Below are 20,848 nucleotides of genomic sequence, written 5' to 3'. Positions count from 1 at the left end.
AGAAGGACTGTTCAGGATCCAAGGAATTATAGGACTGACCTCAAGGCACTCACACAATCCTTCACATGAACCAAGAAGCCAATACCCCTTATGGGTGCTCAGTTGTGGTCAACATGCAAACTTTCATCTATTATCTTTTGTGCCTGCTAAAGCAGATTAACCATTTAGGCAAAGCTACAAATCCTCATTTCTTTGCCTAAAAAGTGGCTCCTCTGCCCTACTTTTTTACAAAAAAAAAAAAAAAAAATACTTACAGCACTAGGGAAAATCAAACAGTTGAACAATTGGTTAATTGATTAGTTCCCAATAGCAGCATTGCCATTCACACACTAATTCAGCTAAAAAAATTCATTAAATATCAGATTTATTCCTGGCCACTGAATCAGTTTTTATCACAATGCATTACAAAAGCAAGCAAAGGAACTTGGCCATTCCAATTCATACAAACAATTTGACAGAAACAAAAAGGGGGAAATTTACTATAGTGATACAAATTCTCACAAAATTACTACAGCAAATTTTATCCGTGTGTGTGTTAGGAAATGGTGTGTATGTTGATAATTGAATTTACACATAAAATATCCAAGAAAATCCAAGCAAATTCAAGCATCAGTTGTACCAATGATACAAATAAAACTCCAGTAATCATCAAGTGGAGGCCAAAAACAAAATATAAAGGAAATAAACTTTATTTAGTGTTACTTGAAAATCATTCATCCAACAAATAAGAAAAACACACCACAAAGCATGAAATCAGAACCTTTTCCACCAAAGAAAATGTTTCATTCCCCTTTGGCTGAAATTAGATTTCAGAACACAACAAAACAGCTTCCTGACACTTCAGACAGTAGTGCTTTTGACTGATGAATGGGGCTAAAACAAAAGGGAAACATGGTCAAGCTCAATCTCAACTTTGTCCCTGAGTTTGAGAGTTTGCTGCTTTAGCAATAAAGCAATTAACAGCTCTGACATTAAGGATCCCAGTGATAAATAAGAAACCAGCAGAGTTTCATAGGTCTCTACTTCCTGTTTCTCCTTGCAGTTTCCTGCCACATAAAACATTAAAAATAAAACATCCAGTATCAAGAACACCAGTCAACCATCACTGAGCTGCCTGCAGGTGATGTTTAAATGTGGAATGTGTCCTTAATTTGCTAATGAGCAATCATTAAATCACCTTAAATGTCTTTCTGATTCATAGAAAATAGCATTTGAGACGTGAGATTTGCCAATATGAAAAAAGAAAAATCATATGTCCAATATGAAATAACACAAAGTGGTATAAAAATGTAGCTTGTCTTTAAATTAGTTCCTATTATATTAAATAATTCATTTATATTAAATAATATTTATGAGACTACACAGGTCACGTCACTGAAGAAGAAGACCTCACATTACCCTACTTATGAGATTACAAGTAGCAGAAGTAATATCAATGTACAGCTGGGGCTGCAAGAGCAGACAAGGCAGAATGACTTCAGGCCTCAATCTGGTAGGAGAAGTTCTTCCATCTCCAAAGCACTTTAGGTGCAGGGCTGTACAAAATTTCTCATTCCAAGCATTATAAAAATTCACTGTACAGATTGAGATATTATCACAGTAGGATCTCAAAGGCATACAGAAAAAGACAGACCTTAAAATACAGTCCATAGGTTCAATTGTCTTGACTTTTTTTGCTACCAACAAGTAAAGGAGAAGCAACTGTTGTAATCATTGACCATTCATAATAAAGAAGTTTCAGCCCTCTGCAAGATTTGAAATTGTGCTCCATAACTAACTCCACACCAGAGAGAAAAGAGAAAAAAAGGTGTAGGACCATTCAGAAGAGAAAAATGTAAAAGGCAAAGAACTACTGATTTCAATTAAGAGGACAGAATAATGTAGAGTTTGTTTCATTGTGACAGATTTCAAACAGTGTAAGAATCAGCAAGACTGCATCTACTCCTTCCAGCCAGGCAATGGAGACAAATGCCCTTGGCTGTGCAAGGCCACTTCCTGCCCTTCACTGTCACATTCTGGCTCCTCTATGATCATTTTTCAATCACCAAATTCTCATACAAAGTATCTTTGGCAATGCTTTCCAAGTGGGAATTACCAGAGTTTAGAAAATACTTCTAACTACAAGCTGAAGGCCCTGACACTAGAAGCATTTCAGCCTGGGCACTGAGGTCCCCAGAATGAACTCCACAATGCCATTGCAGTGAGGTTTTTTTAAGCAGTCTGGATCTGCAGAGCTGCTACATAATTAAACTAAAAGCTTTCAACTGCATATGTCTGAGCACACATTTTTCATACCTTGACATTTTTTGGTCCATCCAAAAACTGCAAAGGGAACATTGATGATTATAAACCTGCTACTTGTACCATCTGAAACTGCCCAGTTCAGATCTTAGACCAGCAATACAATATGCCATCAGTACACCTAGACCAGCAGCCTTACGTGGAATTTTAGAACTTCTGAACGCCCAAATTTTCATCAATTAAAAAAAAAAACCCAAACAATCCAGAGGTTGAGATTGAACAAGTAAAGAAACAAGATATGATGACAACACTGGAACAAAAAGAAATATTTACTATCCAATGAAGACATCTTCAATACGCATAATTCCTTGTAAAAAATCTTATTAAATATATTTAACATTCAATTGTACAGACAAAATAATTTTCATGGAGATAAGTTTGTTCATGCTGGCATTTAAAATCTCAGTCAAACCCAAAAAACAATGGAATGAAAGCAAGAAGTTTGATGAGAAACCTTATGAACTGCACCATCAGTGATTGTACTCAACACCTTCTGCAGACAATGCCCAAAACCTCTTCCAGCTAAGGCTTCAGGGTATTTTTGACAAGTTAATCAATGCCCTCAGACATCCTCAGAAGGATCTGCTGAATGAAATAATCTCCCAGAGCCAGCAGGGACACACGCTGTGTATTCCATTAATTTACTTGTAAACGTCAGGATCTTCTGTTCCCCACTTTGCACTTCAAACAGTGACAGCTCAATCCCCCTGCACCACACTGAGTTCTGCTCCACAACACTCACACTGGTGTAGTTTTATGGCATTCATTGTTGAGGTTGGTTTGGGGTTTTTCCCCCGACCATCTTCTCCCCAGTTAAGCAGCACCCATGCCAAATAAGAGCCCTCTAAACCATGTCAGCCCTTCCTACACTGCCCAGTGACAGGAAGGGGAGCTCTCTACACACAGTCTGTCAACCAGGGTATGTCAGGGGGTCAGCTTAGATCTTCAGAGGCTGTTTGAAGAAAAGCTTAGACAAGAATGATGCATAAAGAGAAAATTATTCACCTCTCTTTTGCTGTACTGACCAGTTCAGAAGACAAAATAATATGCATATGTCAGTTGTCCACATTTCCACTTCCTTATCAAAGCTTCCAAACACATGTGGAAACCTTTTTTCCATACAGATCTTATGGAAAAAACACAGCCCTTTACTGCAAGCACATACAAGAACTGTTCTGCACAGGAGCAGGTCATGTTCCTTTCTTCAGATAGCGGGAGAGGAACTGGCTCCTGACAAAGTGGATGAGCTTGGTCTCTGTGCAGAACATCGTAACCAGGGTTGCTGCAAGGCACAGGGCACCCGTGCTGATGTGGATCAGCCTGGCCATCCAGCCCTTGTCACAGCAGAACAACACCTACAACAAAGAGAACAAGGCATTGCAGAAAACCGCTCAGCACAAAGTGCATTTACTGTCACAACAAGAAATGAGGTCCAACGCCTCTGTCCAACACGCCAACATCACCATCAAGCCAAGCACGGTTTTGCATGTGCACTGACCCTACAATAAATCATCTTCAGGAGTCACAATATTTGCTTTCTTAAGTTCTTAAGTTCAGCAAAAAACAACCATTCAGTAGCTATCTGGTAAATGAGGAAGCTGCTATTATCTGGCATGCAGAGTGTGTTAACTGAGATGACATAAAACCCTGCTGGTGCCATCAGGCAAGCCTGCTACTGTACAGCAACATATCAGGCTATTTTCTAACAAAACTGGAAATCTCCCACTCCAAAATATAAAATTCTCCTTTCTCAGGCATAATGGATTTTCAAGCTGTCAAATTTTTGTACATTGAAAAGCTCCAATCCCTTTAATAATCAGCCTGTACAATTACTATCTTGTACTGAATAAAAGTGCTAAATGTGCTCTTAGCATTTTTTGGTTTTCTTCTAGTTTCAGTTATTACTTGTTTTTATTACAGAATTTTTAATGCCAATTTCTTGGCGTCACTGCAAAATTTCCATTATTAATAAGTAAGAACATGGATTAACTACACACAGCAGAAATGCATTAAATTTTATTTTACTTGTCAGATCCACCTTGTACAGGTGGCAGAGAACATTAATACAAAGGATCTCTTAACAATCTATCCTGCCTTTCTGTAATGCAAATCTCCCAGCTTACCCTCAAAAGCCTCTTTTCCTAATGGCATTCCTCTTTTTGTGGACACAAAAGTCACCTGACAGCAGCATGGTCAGTTAGGGCAGAGAGGAAGGAGCTCACCTCTGAGAAAGCAGTGACCACAGCACTGAGGATGTAACCCAGCAGCAGAGCTGGGGAGGGCAGCAGGCCTGTGAGGGGTCTGTGGGTGCTTTCTCTGAAGTAGTGATGGATGTAATGGGTGCTGTGAGCTATTCTGATGCCCATGTTGAAGCAGTTGGCGAGGATAAAGCCCACGCTGCCATACCAGTGGGTCAGGAAATAAGAGATACACAGAAATATGAAAGACAAGGCCAGCATAACAAAATTGTACCTAGGGAAAAAAACCAAAAGAAGAAATAATTTGACAATGCATGCAGTTCCAGCATTCATTTACCAATGATCTTTTATTTTCTAACATCAGTAATACAATTTCTCTTACACAATTTCTCATCTTCTAGTGAAAATAAATTTGAGAAATGAGAGGATAAAAAAATAATTTGAAAGAATAGAAAATACATCAACCAAAATAAACCAAGAACTACATTACGTGAACGAGATTCTATTACACTCATCAGTTGTGCACTCATTGCAGAAAATCAAATTTAGTACCAATTAATAGAAATGCAAAAACTTGTGCATTTTTTGCTATTTTATGTTGGGAATATATTAAAGAAAATGCCTGCTCAAGAACAAATCAACACTTTATTTAATTTCTGTTATAAACAGTGACTTGGGAAATGAGTGCACACTTTAAAAGTGTTGTGAAAGCAGCCCTTGCTAAGTCAAAAAAGCTCCCACTTTGATTGTGGAAAATAGACCTCACTGAAATTAATTTGAAAGGGCCACATCAGGTACAGCCTAAACACAGAACCAGGAAATAATCCAGGCTAGAAGGGCTCTTAGGAGGTCACCTAGTCCAACCTCCTACAAAGCAGTAAACCACTGCATTCACACCCACAGCTTGGGTCACTCCTAGTGTATGTCCAGTACCCATACATGAAAAATTTTAATAGATGCAAACTTTCAATGAGTCAAGTGATTGTCTCAAAAAGTGTAACTTCAAGCTCATCTGTGCAGAAAACACACATTTAAATTACTTTCACAGTTTGTTAGCTTTAGACACATCACTATCTTTATTTCTTAGTTTCTGACCTTTCTCACCCAAACTTTTCAACTTTTGCTAAAGCCTCTACATCTAAATCTAAATGCACACAGCCTGGCAAGGAGTTGCTTTTCTGTGGGGCAAGATACTATTTGTGCCAATTTCAAAAGCACCAATTCCTTTTTAAGGTCATCACAAATAAATTCACAGGAACATTTTGGAGACACTGTTTCCTACCTGTCCACTTCTTCTTTGCACATTAAGGCAAATGTAAAACATTCTGTTACCCCGTTGACAGCAAGAAACAGGACATACAACGAGTAACACCGGAGGAGATCTGGACCTAAAAAACACATTAGAAAGAGAAAGACTTAATGATTTCTTTTATCAAACCACTTTGTTTTTCTAGGCAGTGATAATAAGAGATAGAATTTGTAATGTTAATACTAGTAATGGAAACTTAAGTTCATTTGAACAAATTTCCTGTCTAGATATCTTGACAAGAACACAAATAAGCAAGGCAAAGGATTCTGATCAGCTAAATCACAGATTTCAATACAAGTTTCACAGGAAAAAACCTAAACTTCTGACTTATAAAAGATTCATAATAGCTGTAGGGGTTTTTTTCTAAAGAGTGGTGGGTTTTTTGCCAGATCTATAAATCTTTACCTGTTCCAGAACTGAGCATTGAGCCTCCATAAATATCCAGAGCCAGCTGAGAATAGGCATAGCCAAAAACAGTGATGGTGAGGCCAATCAGGAGCACAAGTTTCAGCAGCAATTCCAATACATTTGCAGCCATAGCAACATCATCCTGAAAAAAACATAGCAAATCACATGAACCAAAATCAATGCAATAATAACCACTCTTGTGCAGAATTGCTCCTTCAGAGAAACAAATCAGGTTGCATCATGTAAAAAGGTGCAAAACTTATCCTTTGTTACTGAATTATCCACACACATGCTCTTAACTTGGTGATGTTTTTTACAGATTCCACCATTTTTTCAGCTCTACACACCAGGTAGGTTTAATACCAAATATACACACAGACACCTCCCTTAGCCCACCACAGACCTGAAGCACAGGATTTAATTGTGTGCTGATGTACAATTAGCAGGACTGCTACAGGCTGACCTTCGTGAGTGATCAAGAACATTACTCTGTGGAACAAAGCTCTTACTCATTAATCCTCCTCATATAACTCAAACCCACAAGAAAAATCCAATTCTTTTCTTCCCAAAGCTGCACTCTTCAGCAACATTATCTAACAGTTATTGATACGTTTAAGTAAATAAAGTGCTTCCAGATAGCATTTATTTAATAAATTTCATTATTTAAGTAATGGCTTGCTATATCTGGAAATACACAGTAGAGTAGGCTTTCCATCACACTGCTTGGAGTAGCTGAGCTTACCTTTATTGATGCAAGGTAGCACTATGCTACTGCATATTTTCATTTCTATTTCATTAGCATTTTACCTATTCACTTTCTTTTTGGTCCAGTCTGACTCAACACTTTTGTTCTCCACTTTTCAATTTTAACAGCCTCAATACACAAATTTAAACACACATTTCTGCCCATCACACTTCTGAGATGCAACTTATCTATAAAAAAAAAAAAAAAAAAATCAAGCATTTGACATGCAGTTAATCCAAATAAACATACCTGCTTCTGATCCTTTACAGTCTTCCCTCTTTCCAACACTTTAGCAAAAAATACATAAAAGCTTTCCTCAATAGGCAAAAAGATAAACCTGGCCACCAGTGAACCAAGGTTGTTCACAATATCATAGACACCTTAAAAAAAAAGCAATTTTAGAGTTTTAGAAGTATTTTAATTCCATGTCTGTAATAACAACATGAATTCTAATTTAACATCTCCAAAAAAAGAGAAAACAAGTGGTATTTAGTGCAACATTGAAGCAGTATTCTCTAAAAATTCTGACAGTCAAGCAACTACAGCTTAAAATTGCAAGGTTTGCTCCTGGCAAAGGTAAGACAAAAGCACCAACTAGACAAAAATGAATCCAGAACAGCACCACACTTCAAATTGTTGCTGTAGAAGAATTTAGAGGATCCTGATAAAGTTCACTGAATAAGAACAGGAATGTAAGGATTTAGTGATACAGGAGAAGAGAAAGATTTACATCTAGTGAATGCCCATGGCAGGGGGCTGGAACTAGATAATCTTGAAGGTCGTTTCCAAACCAGGCTATTCTATGATTCTATTATATTAAATTAAAGTTTATATTAATCATTCCCTGAAATGAAGCGCAAAGGCTTTGAAACATTCTCAGATTTTCAAGCTATCTTCAAACACTTTAAGTTATTTTCAGAACCCCATGAAGAGCAGTGACTAAGAAAACTCTGTCACCATTCCACAATAACATCACACTTACCCTGATCTCCGAAATTTAACACGTTCAAAAAAGTCATCACGTATCGTTCACCTGTAAGTTCAAAATAAAGAACTTCAGAACAAGCCGCTAAATCTTTCCCAATAATTTCCTCAAGCACTTCCAATATTAAGTATTCAAGAGACAAAATTAAATGGGACAGCACCTAGTTCTGAGAACCATTCAGGCTGGCAATCATGTGCTTCATCTTCCCCCACCCAAGCTTTCTGAAACTTTAAGTCAAAAACTATTTGTAAATAGTTTTCATGAGCCCTCTTCCCTCACACTTCTGTCAAGCCTCACCCTCTGTCAAAATCTGTTTCAAGAAGGATTGTTTGAAGAAACTCCAAGTCAAGCGTGCTTCCTTCCAGTTAACAAAGGTCTGCAAAAAAGAAAACTGCAATGTAACAAACATGATTGACATTACAATCAAGGTTACAGTTAGGAAAAAACATCCAGGGTGTTTAATGTGCCAATATAACTTTCACCCTCACAGGAGATATGAATTGTTTACTGCTCTTCTTGTCCTTGCAAACAAGAACCACCTTTATATTTCCAATCTGTAAATCTTATCCAGAATGTTCTTCCTCAATAAGTCTTTTCATTTCTTTTTTTGCATCATTTTTGTTTGAGAGATATTTGAGGATGCTGTGGAACATCATGGTTACTTTGTGCAGAGATCAAAGTACCAAAAAATCCACTGTTACATGGTTCTGGCTTGTTTTCTGCCTCAGATCCAGTGATAGCTGGTCATTCCCCTGCACAGTGCAGATGCTCTACCTCCAGTTAATGTGTACTAATATTTTGCAACAAGACAGCAACAACAAACCCCAAACCACAAAGAGTTCAAGTTTAATGATTTTTTTTCTGACAAGAACTTTACTAATACAAACTTCAAACACAATTTATATGCAATATTTTTACTTAATCTATCATATCTTCTATAGTGCAAAAACAACCCCAAAACCACTCAATTAACTCCCCAGTCTAAAAGCAACATTCAAAGTGCCCTCACATAAGATTTTAAGAAGAAAATCAAGAAATAAATTGCCCAACTTACCTCATCTTCCACAAAGCTAGGTAATAGAGCTTTCACTCTAGCAACTGGAAATGACTTCTTTGTGGCTTCAGGAGATCCCAGAAACGTCACAAAATAAATTACATAGCACATTACCAGAACACTCACATATAAAAGCTGGGAAGATCAGGAAGGAGAGAAGAAAAACAGTGAAACAAAATTAACTTAGAAATGCAGAATTATATACTAGGTGAAAATACAGTGAGAAGAAAATGTAAGCAGTTTTTATGCTACCAAATATTAGACGAGGTAAGGATTTCAACAGTTCTTAAGAATGGCGTTGATCTTTTTACTTTTTTTAACCTGTAGGTTATCATGGATCTTTGCTAGTTTTCATGCTTTATTCATAATTTAGAGAACACTGAAGGTCCAATTATAAAGCAATTACTCAATCAAAAATCAAGCTGACAGAGGAGCTACTGCCTACATCTCTTACTTCATAGAACATTTCCAACTTCCATCAATTATAAGCAATCTACAACAGCCAGGGCAAAAACTGAAGGAAAAAATTCTCTCCTTCATTGTCATCAAGAAAAAGTTTTAACCTGAATTAATTGCACTTGATTAGCACTTTCTGATAAGGTAACGCAGGTTGGTGGTACAGGCTGATAAAGTTCTGTGTGATTAGAATAACATAACCTTATTTGCAAGATGTGCCTTCACAGATGGAAGGTGCTTCCTTCTACCTCCCTTTAACTCAATGTCAAAGCACCGAGTCAATAATGAGTATCAGGAAAATACCAAGTATAAATTCTAAATCTTAAACCTCCCAGGAGCTTTTTCTCTCAGCTCTCCAAAGTTCTTCAGCAGGCTAAATGTCAAAGGAAAATTAAAATTCAGCTGAGAGAGAACAAAGGGAACTTACCTGAGCCAAGGAAAAAATGTAAAGGCCCCATTGAGGATAAAGGATTACTAAAGTAACTGTCAAAATGCATTTTGACACTACTGAAAGGCTTTCAGCAACTACCTTTAAGAAACACAAAACAGAGAAGGGTTATTTTCTGGCAATCTAACCACATACACAAGCTTAAAATATATATGTTTAATGCACAGAATTGATGTAGGAATGTAAGATTTTCAAAGTCAGTGTGACTTTATGGCAGTTCCTTTCTGCTGAGCTGGCCAGCTTCAATTGTCATTGCTCTCTAAGTTTTCTATTCTAGAATTTCACAGTTCCTCCATTGTACTTTCCCAGTCCTTTGTATGGGACATAAGGGAGAAAATTTTGCTTGAGACTATCATAGTCTCAATATTTCATGTAGAATTGTGGAAGGAGTGTGTCACTCCCTCCAATCAAAACCTATGTTTCGGGATTTAAGGATCTTGAAGGTAATAATGCCTAAATAAATCAACTTGCTTGCTTTAATGGGTACAAATTTCTGGGTATGTTACAAACCAGGCCATGCAGTGCTCAACAGTACACACAGGGGTTTTTATATGCTTGAATATACAAAGCTCTAAGTCAGTAATCTGTTCTTTTCAGCAAAGATTCCCCCCACATGCACACACCCCACGGACTTTACTAACCTTAAGTCTCACAAACAAATGAGCTTGTGCTAAAACCCAGAATGGCTCTCCCAGGAGTTCAATAATGGCAGAAAGACCAAATGCCACTACACCAGCCTGATAGTGAGGAACCACAGAAGGGTCGGGGACTTCAAGCAAGTATAGCCAGACTAAGCCCAAGATAAGGGACCAAAAGACACCAAGAGGGACTCTAAAAAATTAACATAAAAACTAATTAATGGAAATGTAACTTTAGCAGAAACAAAAAACACCAAAGAACAAACAAAAAAACCAAACCAAACCAAAGAAAAAAAACCAAACCAAACCAAAAAAAAAAAAAACCCACAAAAACAGAACAAAAAAAAGGGGGGAAAAAAAAGAAAATTAGGTTACAATATCACTCATGGCCACAATGATTATACAAAAAAGGCCCTGAGGAATTAATTCCCATTGTTACCATACCAAGAATTAATATTTTCCTTTGTAATGAACACCCTCAAGGCACTCTGCAAGACACAGAAAACATTTTTCTCAGTAGTCCATTTTCTACTCCAGACACATAAGGTCAAATATCTGCATTTTTGTGCCTTAGGACCAAACAATTGTGATTCCACATGAGCCTGCACATCCTGTTCTGCTGACACTGCTTCAGAAACACAGAGCTTCTAGCAGAGTCCATCAAGTTTTACATCATTGAAGCAAGATCTCTTTGACCCTCACACACCCCCTAAGATATTTGACATCAAGTTCCTAGGACATATTGCAGATGCTTCACCAAAGTTAATCTTCATTTGAAGTTATGCTTCTCTACAAGGAAAAGTGTAAGACAAAAAAGATGCACACAGTCAATGTCCTCTCTGTCATTTAATGCTAGCATGAAAGGCTACCACACAGCAGAAAGTTGACTACAGTACAGCTTAGAGAACAGAAACAACACATTTTAAACATTAGTATTAGACCCCTCCCTGACAGGGACAATCCCTCTGCTTTATACCTGGATGCAGATGACCACACATAACCCCCCATTCCTGGGCCAGATCCAGTTACCAGCTGGGCAGTTCCAGGGAAAGTCAAGATGCCCCAATGGGAGAATACTATTTTATCATGCAGTTTTCAACCATATTAGACAGGTAAATTCACTTCCCAGCCCAGCCCAGTTGGGGCTACACAGCAGCTAGAGCTGACAGAGGGAGAGAGCAGAGAGAATCAGGAACCAGGAGGAATAAAGAAGCCATAAAATCCACTTTATCCTAATCACACTGCAATGTGTGACTGCTTGTTGCAGTGCCCTGTGGACTTTAAGCTGTTCTGCTATAAACAGCACCACAGCTGAAAGAGCCAACACTACTTCCTCCTTGTTGTTAATTCCAACTCTTTCTTTCACCTTTTTGCATCTCTCCTTCCCAAACATTTATGTTGCAGGTTCACAAATGCACACTGGATAACAAAATCACAAAACTGAACAGGAAGAGGAAGAAAAAACAAAGGGCTACATATTTGTACAACAGGGTTTTCCTTCAACAGTTCTGGCCTAAATGGAACTGGAGCAACAGAAGAAATGGCACTTTTGGCAATGAACTTCCTCATGTGCTCCAACAAGAGATCAAGTCCAAAAATGCTAAAGCACCAGACTTGAGCAGCTTCCTACAACAGTCCTAGATCAGAAACATAACTGAAGCTTCTGAAATAGTTACCTCAGTAAATAAACGCTTCCTCTCATTCTGTGAGCTCTCAGACAAAAAAAAGAAATTCTAAGGAAGTAAACTTTAAAAGGTATCTTACGTCAGCCACAAGAGATTAATTGTTTTGGTCCAGTTTCTCTTGGCACTCCCACTCAAACAAGCTCTGCGAAACGCCTCCCTGGCGAGGAAGACAACTGTTGAGTACAGCAGAGTCAGCCTAAAGGTGGTGAAAAGGACCAAAAAAAAAGAAAAAAAGGAGAGAATTTTTTTTTTCTATAAATTGTAAATCTTTCATGCAGTAGCATCACAGTTTTTACACAGGACTGCCTGGCAGACAAATTCCTACAGTTGTGCAAACATGGCTATATGAGCTAAAATTATCACCATCTCCTAAAAACGGAGAGAAAGTAATTTTGTATGATGATTTTGATGATTCGAATGGCAAAGATACATGCTGCAGACCAAATGCGAAGATACAGTATATCCTATAAGAAAAAAACATTATATCTAGTTTTTCCTCCGCCGACTGATGGTTTAAACACAAAAAACAGGCCAGTGCTACCGGTGTTTCAGGCCAAAACAGACCTGGGGAGGCATGAAATGACCAAACACCGTGACACGGCCAAGAGCAGACTGCACAGCATTAATCAGAGCATCGCCAGTGACAGGGCACGGACCAGCACAAGCTCTGCCCCACAGCCCTCCCGGCTCCCTCACCTGACATTGACCACGCCGATGAGCTCCCGGGAGAGGTAGCGGAGGGTGAAGGCGTTCAGCCCGAAGGTGACCACCCGGAACAGCACCTGTGAAAGAAGCCGCACGGGAAGCACCTGCGGCGCCCCGCCGAGCAGCAGCAGCAGCAAGAGGAGGAGGAGGATGAGGAGGAAGGAGGGAGGGGCGGCCCCGCACCTGCAGCAGGGCGCTGGACGAGGCCAGCCGAGCCGTCTGGCCCAGCACGTCCTGCGCCGCCATCGCCCCGCTCCCGCCGCCAGGAAGTGGCGCGGCCGCCGTCGCGCCGGATTCCGTCAGGGGGGCGGTACCGCCCGGCCCGGCGCTGAGGGGACACCGCGGTACCGCCCCGACCCGGCCCGGCGCTGAGGGGACACCGCGGTACCGCCCGGCCCGGCCCGGCCCGGCCCTCAGGGGACACCGCGGTACCGCCCCGACCTGGCCCGGCCCTCAGGGGACACCGCGGCATCGCCCCGCTCTGAGGGGACATGGCAGCACCGCCCCAGCCCAGCCCTGAGGGGACACCAGGCGACAGGGCGGGACACTGAGGGGACAGGGCACGGAGGGTGGCGCCCGCGACTGAGGGCGAATGGCCGAGAACTCCAGCCCGCCAAAACTGAGGCGCAGCGCCACAGCCCCGGGTTCCTCCGAAGCCAGCCCAGAGTTGTAGCCCGGCTCACGGGAGGAGATGGGGTAACATTCAACAAGCGCTGTTCTCCAAAGACTGCTGAAAAAGCTTCCGAGTTCCACCAATCCCATTCTAAACTGAGGGCAAACACACCAGCCTTCCCTGACCTAAGGAGAAACACAACCAGAACATATGGAAAATATTCGCTGCAGGAAGGGGAAAGGATCTTCCTTTTCTGGAAGAAAAAAAGGAAAAACAAAACCCCAACACAAACAACCAAAAAAGAAAAAAACCAAAAACTCCCAACCAAACATCCAAACCAACCTAAAAAAACCCCACCACACAAAGCCCACCCCACACACACCTTCTAATACCAAGATGCAATTTAATTGCAACAGATTGGATTTGATAATACAGTGCACTGAAGCCTTCCAAACAGGCAAGACATTGGACTCAGTGTAAGTCCGGACTATTTTGGATCGCTGTTTAGGCAGCAATATATAAAAATCTTTCTGTGTTACAGAACGTTCCCTTCAGAAGCACGGCGCTTCCAGCTCAGAGGTCACATTTTTCTTAGCAATGCTAGAGTTGAACTAAGATTTTTCCTGTCTAACAGCAGCAGCTACAAAGAGCATGGGGGAGGGAAGTATTTGAGCCCTACTTGATTACAGCTTCTTAGTGACAGACGATGAACAGCAGCAGTTTAAATCAGGGTCTTCAGAGAATCTGGAGAACCAACCAAAATTCTTCAACCTCATGCAAAGCAGCCACCTCTCCATCAATTGTCTTCTGCATGAAACCTCCTCCTCCGAGCCATTTCACCACCACTTTATTCCTTCCATGTTCAGAGTAATGTTTCCCAGGCTGCTTTTTTCCCCCATTTGGTCATTTTTCCTAATAACCTTATTTAAGTAATCTGGAAGTGATGCATAGATTTAGATGTATGTGGCAGAGGAGGATATCCTATGATAAAAAAACCACAAACCAACGAAGGAAAAAAACACCAGAGGAGAAAAAAAAACCCAAAAAGGGATTGTTTTCCCATTGTAAAGATAGGGAGATGGGGGGAGACAGAAGAAACTAATCAGTGTTCAGCAGTTGCAGAGACACATTTTGAGTTATAGAAGAGTATTGATTGTAGCTAGAAGGGAGGAAGCATTGCCATTCCCCTCTCCTTTAAGCAGTTCTCCAGTTATCAAATGGAAAAAGCAACTAAAATATTGTCCTGCCTCAGAGTCTGGAGTTTGTTCTTGTGGCAGTAAAGGGTGATGGCAGAAATTAAAAAAGATTTCCAGTATGTTATGGCTCGTGCTGATCTCTGTAAGGGCGGATGAACTGGGGGGCATTAAAACCCATTATACTAGCAGATAAGCTAAACAGGGAAACAGAAATGCAGTTGAGGAGCGTGAAGCATACACCACAGAACTGTTCAGGTTGGAAAGAACCCTTGAGGTCAGAGAGCCCAACTGGTAACCGAGCACTGCCAGGTCCACCACTGAACCATGCCCCAAGCACCACATCTAATTGGTTTTGAAATCCCTCCAGGGATGGTGACTCCACCACCTCCCTGAGCAGCCTGTTCCAGTGCGGTTTTTAGAAGATATTTTTCCTAATATCCAATCTAAACCTCCCCTGGGACAACTTGAGGCTGTTTGCTCTCATCTTGTTGTTTGTTACTTGGGAGGAGACAACAACACCCACCAGGCCTCCTTTCAGACAGGTGAGTGATAAGGTCTGCCCTAAGCCTCCTACAAGCAGTTATCAGCTGCCTCTTGCAGCTGCTCCTCATAAGACTGACACTCCAGACCCCTCAGCCATCTTAATTTCCCTCCGCTGGACATGCTCCAGCATCTACCAACACTCCAGTAAGAAGGACTCATGTGATTTTCTCTGTGCACATAAACATTTCCCTGACAAAAGGGGGTAACAAGGACTAAAACACGAGGATTCACTGTGCTACCTGTCCGACCTTTCCAGGCATCTGCCACAGGCAGCAGTAAGTGACAATGAGCCATGTTTTGTTGGACAGTCTGGCTTGTCACCTCATAAAGCCGAAACAGAAACAGCTGCAAAGCCTGAGGGGGGTGGAAAAAGAGGAGGAATGACTGTAACTCCAACTGGTTTTTATAGGAACCAGCTTTGGCATGCCTCCTGGCATTGACGCGGTTCGGCCGCGCGGTGGCGGCAGCGGCCCCGCCGGGGCCGGGCCGGGCGCTCCCCGCTCCAGCGGCACCTTCCGATCCCTGGGGCGGGTCGTGTCCGAGCAACTGCCCGAACAGCCCAGCCGGCGATGGGAATGGACACAGCGCCAGTCCAACTCAGATCAGGAGCAGCATTTCATAGAACAGCTAGATTGGAAGGGACCTTAAAGCTCATCTTGTTCCAAACCCCTGCCATGGGCCCGGACACCTTCCATCAGACCAGCTTGCTCCAAGCCCCATCCAAAGCAGCTTTCAACACTTCTGGGATGGGGCAGCCACAGCTTCTCTGGGAGCCTGTGCCAGTGCTTCACTACACTCACAGTAAAGAGCTTTTCCCTAATATCTAATCTAAACCTACTTTCTATGTGAAGCATTCCCCTTTGTCCTGTAACTCCACGCTCCTAAGTCTCTCTCTGTCTTTCCTGTAAGTTCCCTTCAGGTATTGGAAGGCCACAGTTAGGTTACCCCAAAACCTTCTGTTTTCCAGGCTGATCAACCCCGGTTCTCTCAGCCTTTCCTTATAGCAGAGGTGCTCCATCCCTCAATTCATCTTGGTGGCCTCCTCTGGACTGTTTCCAGCAGGTTCATATCCTTCCTGTGCTGTGGCCCCAGAGCTGGATGCAGTGTTCCAGGTGGGTCTCACCAGAACGGAGCAGAAGGGCAGAATCCCCTCTCTCCCCTGCTGCCCACGCTGCTTTGGATGAAGCAAACTGGTTTTCTGGGCTACCAGCAGACATTGCTGGCACATGCCCAGCCTCTCATCCACCAGCACCTTCAAGTCCTTTTCAAAAGATAAACTTGACCTATCAGCTAACTTAATTTTATTCACAGCTATGCCTGAAGATGCTTAACAACTGAGCTGACAGAAAATGCTTGCTTTTAGTAATATAGTTTTAGAATAGTAATATAATTTTAGAATAGGTACAAGTTAAAGGAGGACCAAGTTACTGAACTGGCACACAGTGTCACAAAATCTTCATGAGAACATGAAATCAAAACTATTGCTCTCTGATTCCCACAGCAGGCAATGCCCTCTTAAAGCATTCCTGCATCTTCTCAGCACATTCTCCACTTTTGGCTGCCCTGAGGCAACAGTTTGTGATGGGATATTCTGAAATACTTCACTTTTAACAGCAAAGGAGGAAATATTAACTATTACAGAGATTTTTATATACAGAGTTAGCCTGCATCTGGAACTAAACTAGGCCAGATTTTTCTCCAGCACACAGACCACATACTCCTTGATTTGGCACAATGGGACAAACCCCTGTTTTTTCAGAGGCATGTGAAAACTCCATGTCAGAGGGAACCCCTTCAATCTACACTAAAGTTTAGTTAGTCCAGAAAGACAGTGTATATACAGGCCTTAGAATGAGTTGGGACTGTTCCTTCAGAATTTAAAAAATGAAAAATTTTTATCTTTCAGTAGCTTGGTATCTGTGTTCCACTTGGGGAACTTGGGGTAATTAATTATCCAAATAATAAGGTATTTCAGGGTGAAAAAGTGGACTTTGACTTCAAATCACAAATTTTACATAGACTGATAGTAGCCCAGAAAACTGCAAAGAACAATTTGACATCTTCCATAGTATCACCTGCGTCAGAGAGGAACTCCTCTTCTACAAAAATATTTTCCAAAGTAAAGACAAAGTGAGATTGGAAAGTAGGAATCTATTGAACCTATTGAATCATTGCAGAACCAAAATCAACCCAGTATAAAGGCTCCTTACAATTTTGTATTTTATTAATCCAAATAAATGCTGCATTTTAGAGTTAGTGATATATTTTAATTTCTTCATTTTACTTGTGGGTTTCCATTTCCTTTAAGGTCCCTAGAGGAATTAAGCTAGAAAATCAACTGTGCTGTGAAATCATAGGCAGTTCTACCTCCTGGAATAGTACATGATGTAACACAAAATGACAGACTGGGCTGTGAGCTAAAGACTGTAGATTTCTGCAGCTGCTGAAAAAGCTTTCGAGTCAGGACTCATTTTGGAAACGAGCACAACAAATACTCAAAACCCCTGGTGCTGGCTGAGCAATCTTCCCCCCCAATGTCCCCCTGTGCAGCTGCTGCAGTGCACAGAAGCTGCCCCAGCGCAGGGAGCAGCCCAGAGGTGCTGCTGCTGCAGGCAGCCCTGCTCTGTGCCCCCGAGGGCAGCATGTCCTGCCTTAGAAGGAGCTGCACCCTGCTCCTCCCGTCCCTCTGCCCGCATCTCCACCCTGTCCCATGGGTCCCTGCAAAGCAGGAGAGTGGTGCACAGCTGGAGCTGGAGGGTGCTGCTCTGCAGGGCTCACTCATCCCAATCCCCCTCCAGCCTTTTTCAGGGACAATGGTCCTGAGCACAACTGCTCTGCCCCTGCTGCAAGTCCATTGCGCCATTTCATTAATGAGGACAAAACCATTTGTTCTCGGGATGGTCGTCTTTCCTATTCTGCTCCAAAGTCTTGTGCCAGCAGAGGCCAAATTATGTTGTCTGGTTTTGTTTCTTTTTCAGAAAGAAAGCACAGAAGACATCAGTGTCTTTGTTCCTGATCACATAAAGCTTGTTCCTTCACAGCAATAACTAGACTGGGGTCAACACAAGGAGTCACATGGAGACTTACCAGACTAGGCACTGAATCTCATTAAGCTCTCTTCTCTCCTCTGAGCACCTCTCTTGGGTCAGAGACATAGCCAAGCCTGGGGATGCAACATTTCCAATGCTGTGCAGAGCTGCAGGAAGAAAAATAAGAGAGTCACAGGCCATTCACCAGCAAAGGACACATTAGGAGTTACTGCTGTGCCAGTTTTTCTTCCCTCTAACCAAAGTGTCCCCCAGAGGGCTTTTTAGATTAGTTCCCCAGGTCTTGTGCTCTGAGTTAATCTCTATGAGCATGTCAAATGGTTAAACAAAAATTTCCTTTTTTTTTTCCTGGCTGCATTATTAGTTCAGCAAGGATTTCATTTATGTCCTTGCTTTGGAATAAAAGAATAAAGGGACTTTTTGAAGAGTGCAGAGAAGTGGGGTTTTCTGTGATATGCACCATTTGAAAAAACTGTGTCTCAGCTTTACAGTGTAGCTTTTGACTTTGTAGCGTTCATTTTGCCTCACACATTTTAATACACTGTTTATATGAAATTTGAAAAACTGTTTTTTCTGCTTTATCTGTTTCAATTGTAAATTCAACTTTTATTTATTGAAATATTTCATATATAGAGAACTAACACTTTTTTATATATGAAACAATATAACAAACAAATGTTCTACTAAGGCAAGGGCAAAAAAATGAAGCAAAAATACAAGTCATAATAAAATACCAAGGATGGGATAGTGCTACCTTTTTTTTATAACTGCTGTATAATTGACCTGCATACTTCACAATATATTAGGCAGATTTTAAGAAATTGCATCTATCAATTAAAAGAGCAAAAACAAGCGTTCTGCACAATGTTGTCTGCTTCCAAAAAGCGCCTTTTTTTTTTAACCTTTTCAATTTAGAAAATTGTGACATTCAACAGACATTTTAAAGATCTACAAAAAAAAACCCACCTTCTGGTTATTTAATGTGGGGAAGCAATAAATTACAATATTTTGTCACAGGAACTGGCAAGCTCCTTGCTTGGAATTCATGCAAAATGACTTCTAAAACATGTACATTATCAATTCCGCACCATCTGAACTGTCCTTTGTGTTCTAAATGCTAAGCTTTTTTTTTTCTGTATATATTTATATATGTTCAGCTGAAGATGATTTCTGTCTTGCCTTCTTCAAGGGTAGAAATTACACCCATTTTTGCTAGGATCTGCCTAACAGTCTCTGTCTTACCTGTCATTTGACTGGCTTAGGAAATTTGCATCAGCCCCTCACTCAGAGCACTGGTAGAAAATTTATCTAATTGCTGTGTGCTTTAGAAGCCTATCAATTTATGAAATAAGAAAACTACAATGGAACAGCTCTTGATCTTTTTGGAACATTTATCCTGTCAGCAATAATCAGAGATAAGAAGTTCAATTGCAGACTGTTTCTTTTACCTTGCAAAATCTCGCTGCCTTCACTTATTGCTCGTGTCAGTTTTGCACAACTTCAGCTATAACTGTGATCAGAATTGATTCTGGAGGCTAGGACATCCCAAATCCTACCCTCCAAACCTGAATTATAAAGGTTGTGATGAGCAGCTGCTGAGGCATAATGTACATTTTTCCTCCTTGCTGTGCATTCTGTAAGATGACCCCCAGGGTACCACTTGCTGCTGTGGGCTTGGTGCAGTGCATTTCTAGGGAGCAGGCAGAAGGGTTTTCTGGTTAGAACAGCCAGGGCAAAGGGACAGCAGCACATCCTGCAGCTGTGAGCACTTGCGCTTGAAAACTCTTTACTAACCAGGGCTTGGCATCTTTGCACTACTAAATCATCCCATGAGCTCCAGGCTGCATCCCTTGAGAAAAAATGTACTTGAAAGAGAGAGGTGCAAAAAGTCTGCACAAGAGATTTTGGCTTGCTGTACAAACGTGTATATTCACCAACACTCTTTGCTTTAATAGTCATATAGAAATAAGGCTCTGTTCATTAAAACACTTCACAGCTGCCAAGTATCGAAGCAGAATGATCCTCTTGTATTTTAGAATTCAACAAGAAATGTTATTAAACTTGCTTTGACCACAGCATGATTTGTTTATCTGTGAAATAACCTTAAGACTTTTAAAATCAAGAGTGACAATAACTCAACACAGTAATATACACACTGTGTGTATACACACAACTGGCAAAGAGCTACTCAAAAACATATGAGAGGAATTTGGATTCTGAAAATGCACTGAATACAATGTATTCTTGAAAAATATCCCAGTTTTTTTTTTTTTTGAGTCACCTGGAGACTTTTGAGGGAGATGGAGACATGCAAGCGTTGTGCTTAACAACCAGCAGGATATGACACAAAAAAGTGGGTTTTTGCTACTCAAAGTAATTCAGCATCCAGGAGGAGAAAAATCACTTCATGCAATGCCTTATAAAGTTTGAGAATGCAGAATTTGTGACTCACCATACGCTGCCTTCAAACTATGTTCATACAATATTATATAACACTGTGCATGCTCACCTGTCGAA

General features: G+C 41.0%; 1 protein-coding gene across 2 annotated transcripts; it reads right to left on the bottom strand.

Moving 5' to 3' along the window:
- Nucleotides 1-354: 354 nt before the first annotated feature.
- RFT1 (RFT1 glycolipid translocator homolog) lies at nt 355-18,502 on the bottom strand. 2 transcript variants are annotated; one of them, XM_084214715.1, is made up of 13 exons: nt 13,116-13,184; nt 12,924-13,009; nt 12,307-12,423; nt 10,546-10,735; nt 9,884-9,985; nt 9,001-9,135; nt 8,244-8,322; nt 7,944-7,994; nt 7,211-7,341; nt 6,214-6,358; nt 5,782-5,887; nt 4,524-4,773; nt 355-3,656 (listed from the first exon to the last, which is right to left on the bottom strand). In XM_084214715.1, the coding sequence occupies exons 1-13, from the start codon at nt 13,176-13,178 to the stop codon at nt 3,492-3,494; spliced, it is 1,620 nt and encodes a 539-aa protein (XP_084070841.1). In that variant the 5' UTR covers nt 13,179-13,184; the 3' UTR covers nt 355-3,491. The 2 variants fall into 2 exon arrangements, with proteins under 2 accessions (XP_084070841.1, XP_084070842.1); XM_084214716.1 differs by lacking the exons at nt 12,924-13,009; nt 13,116-13,184 and adding an exon at nt 18,372-18,502.
- Nucleotides 18,503-20,848: the final 2,346 nt, after the last annotated feature.

The sequence above is a fragment of the Fringilla coelebs genome (genome assembly GCF_963513975.1).
Source record: "Fringilla coelebs genome assembly, chromosome: 13".
Taxonomy (NCBI): Eukaryota; Metazoa; Chordata; class Aves; order Passeriformes; family Fringillidae; genus Fringilla; species Fringilla coelebs.
The sequence above is the reverse complement of the archived record's forward strand: the minus strand, read 5'-3'. Positions and strand labels throughout refer to the sequence as shown.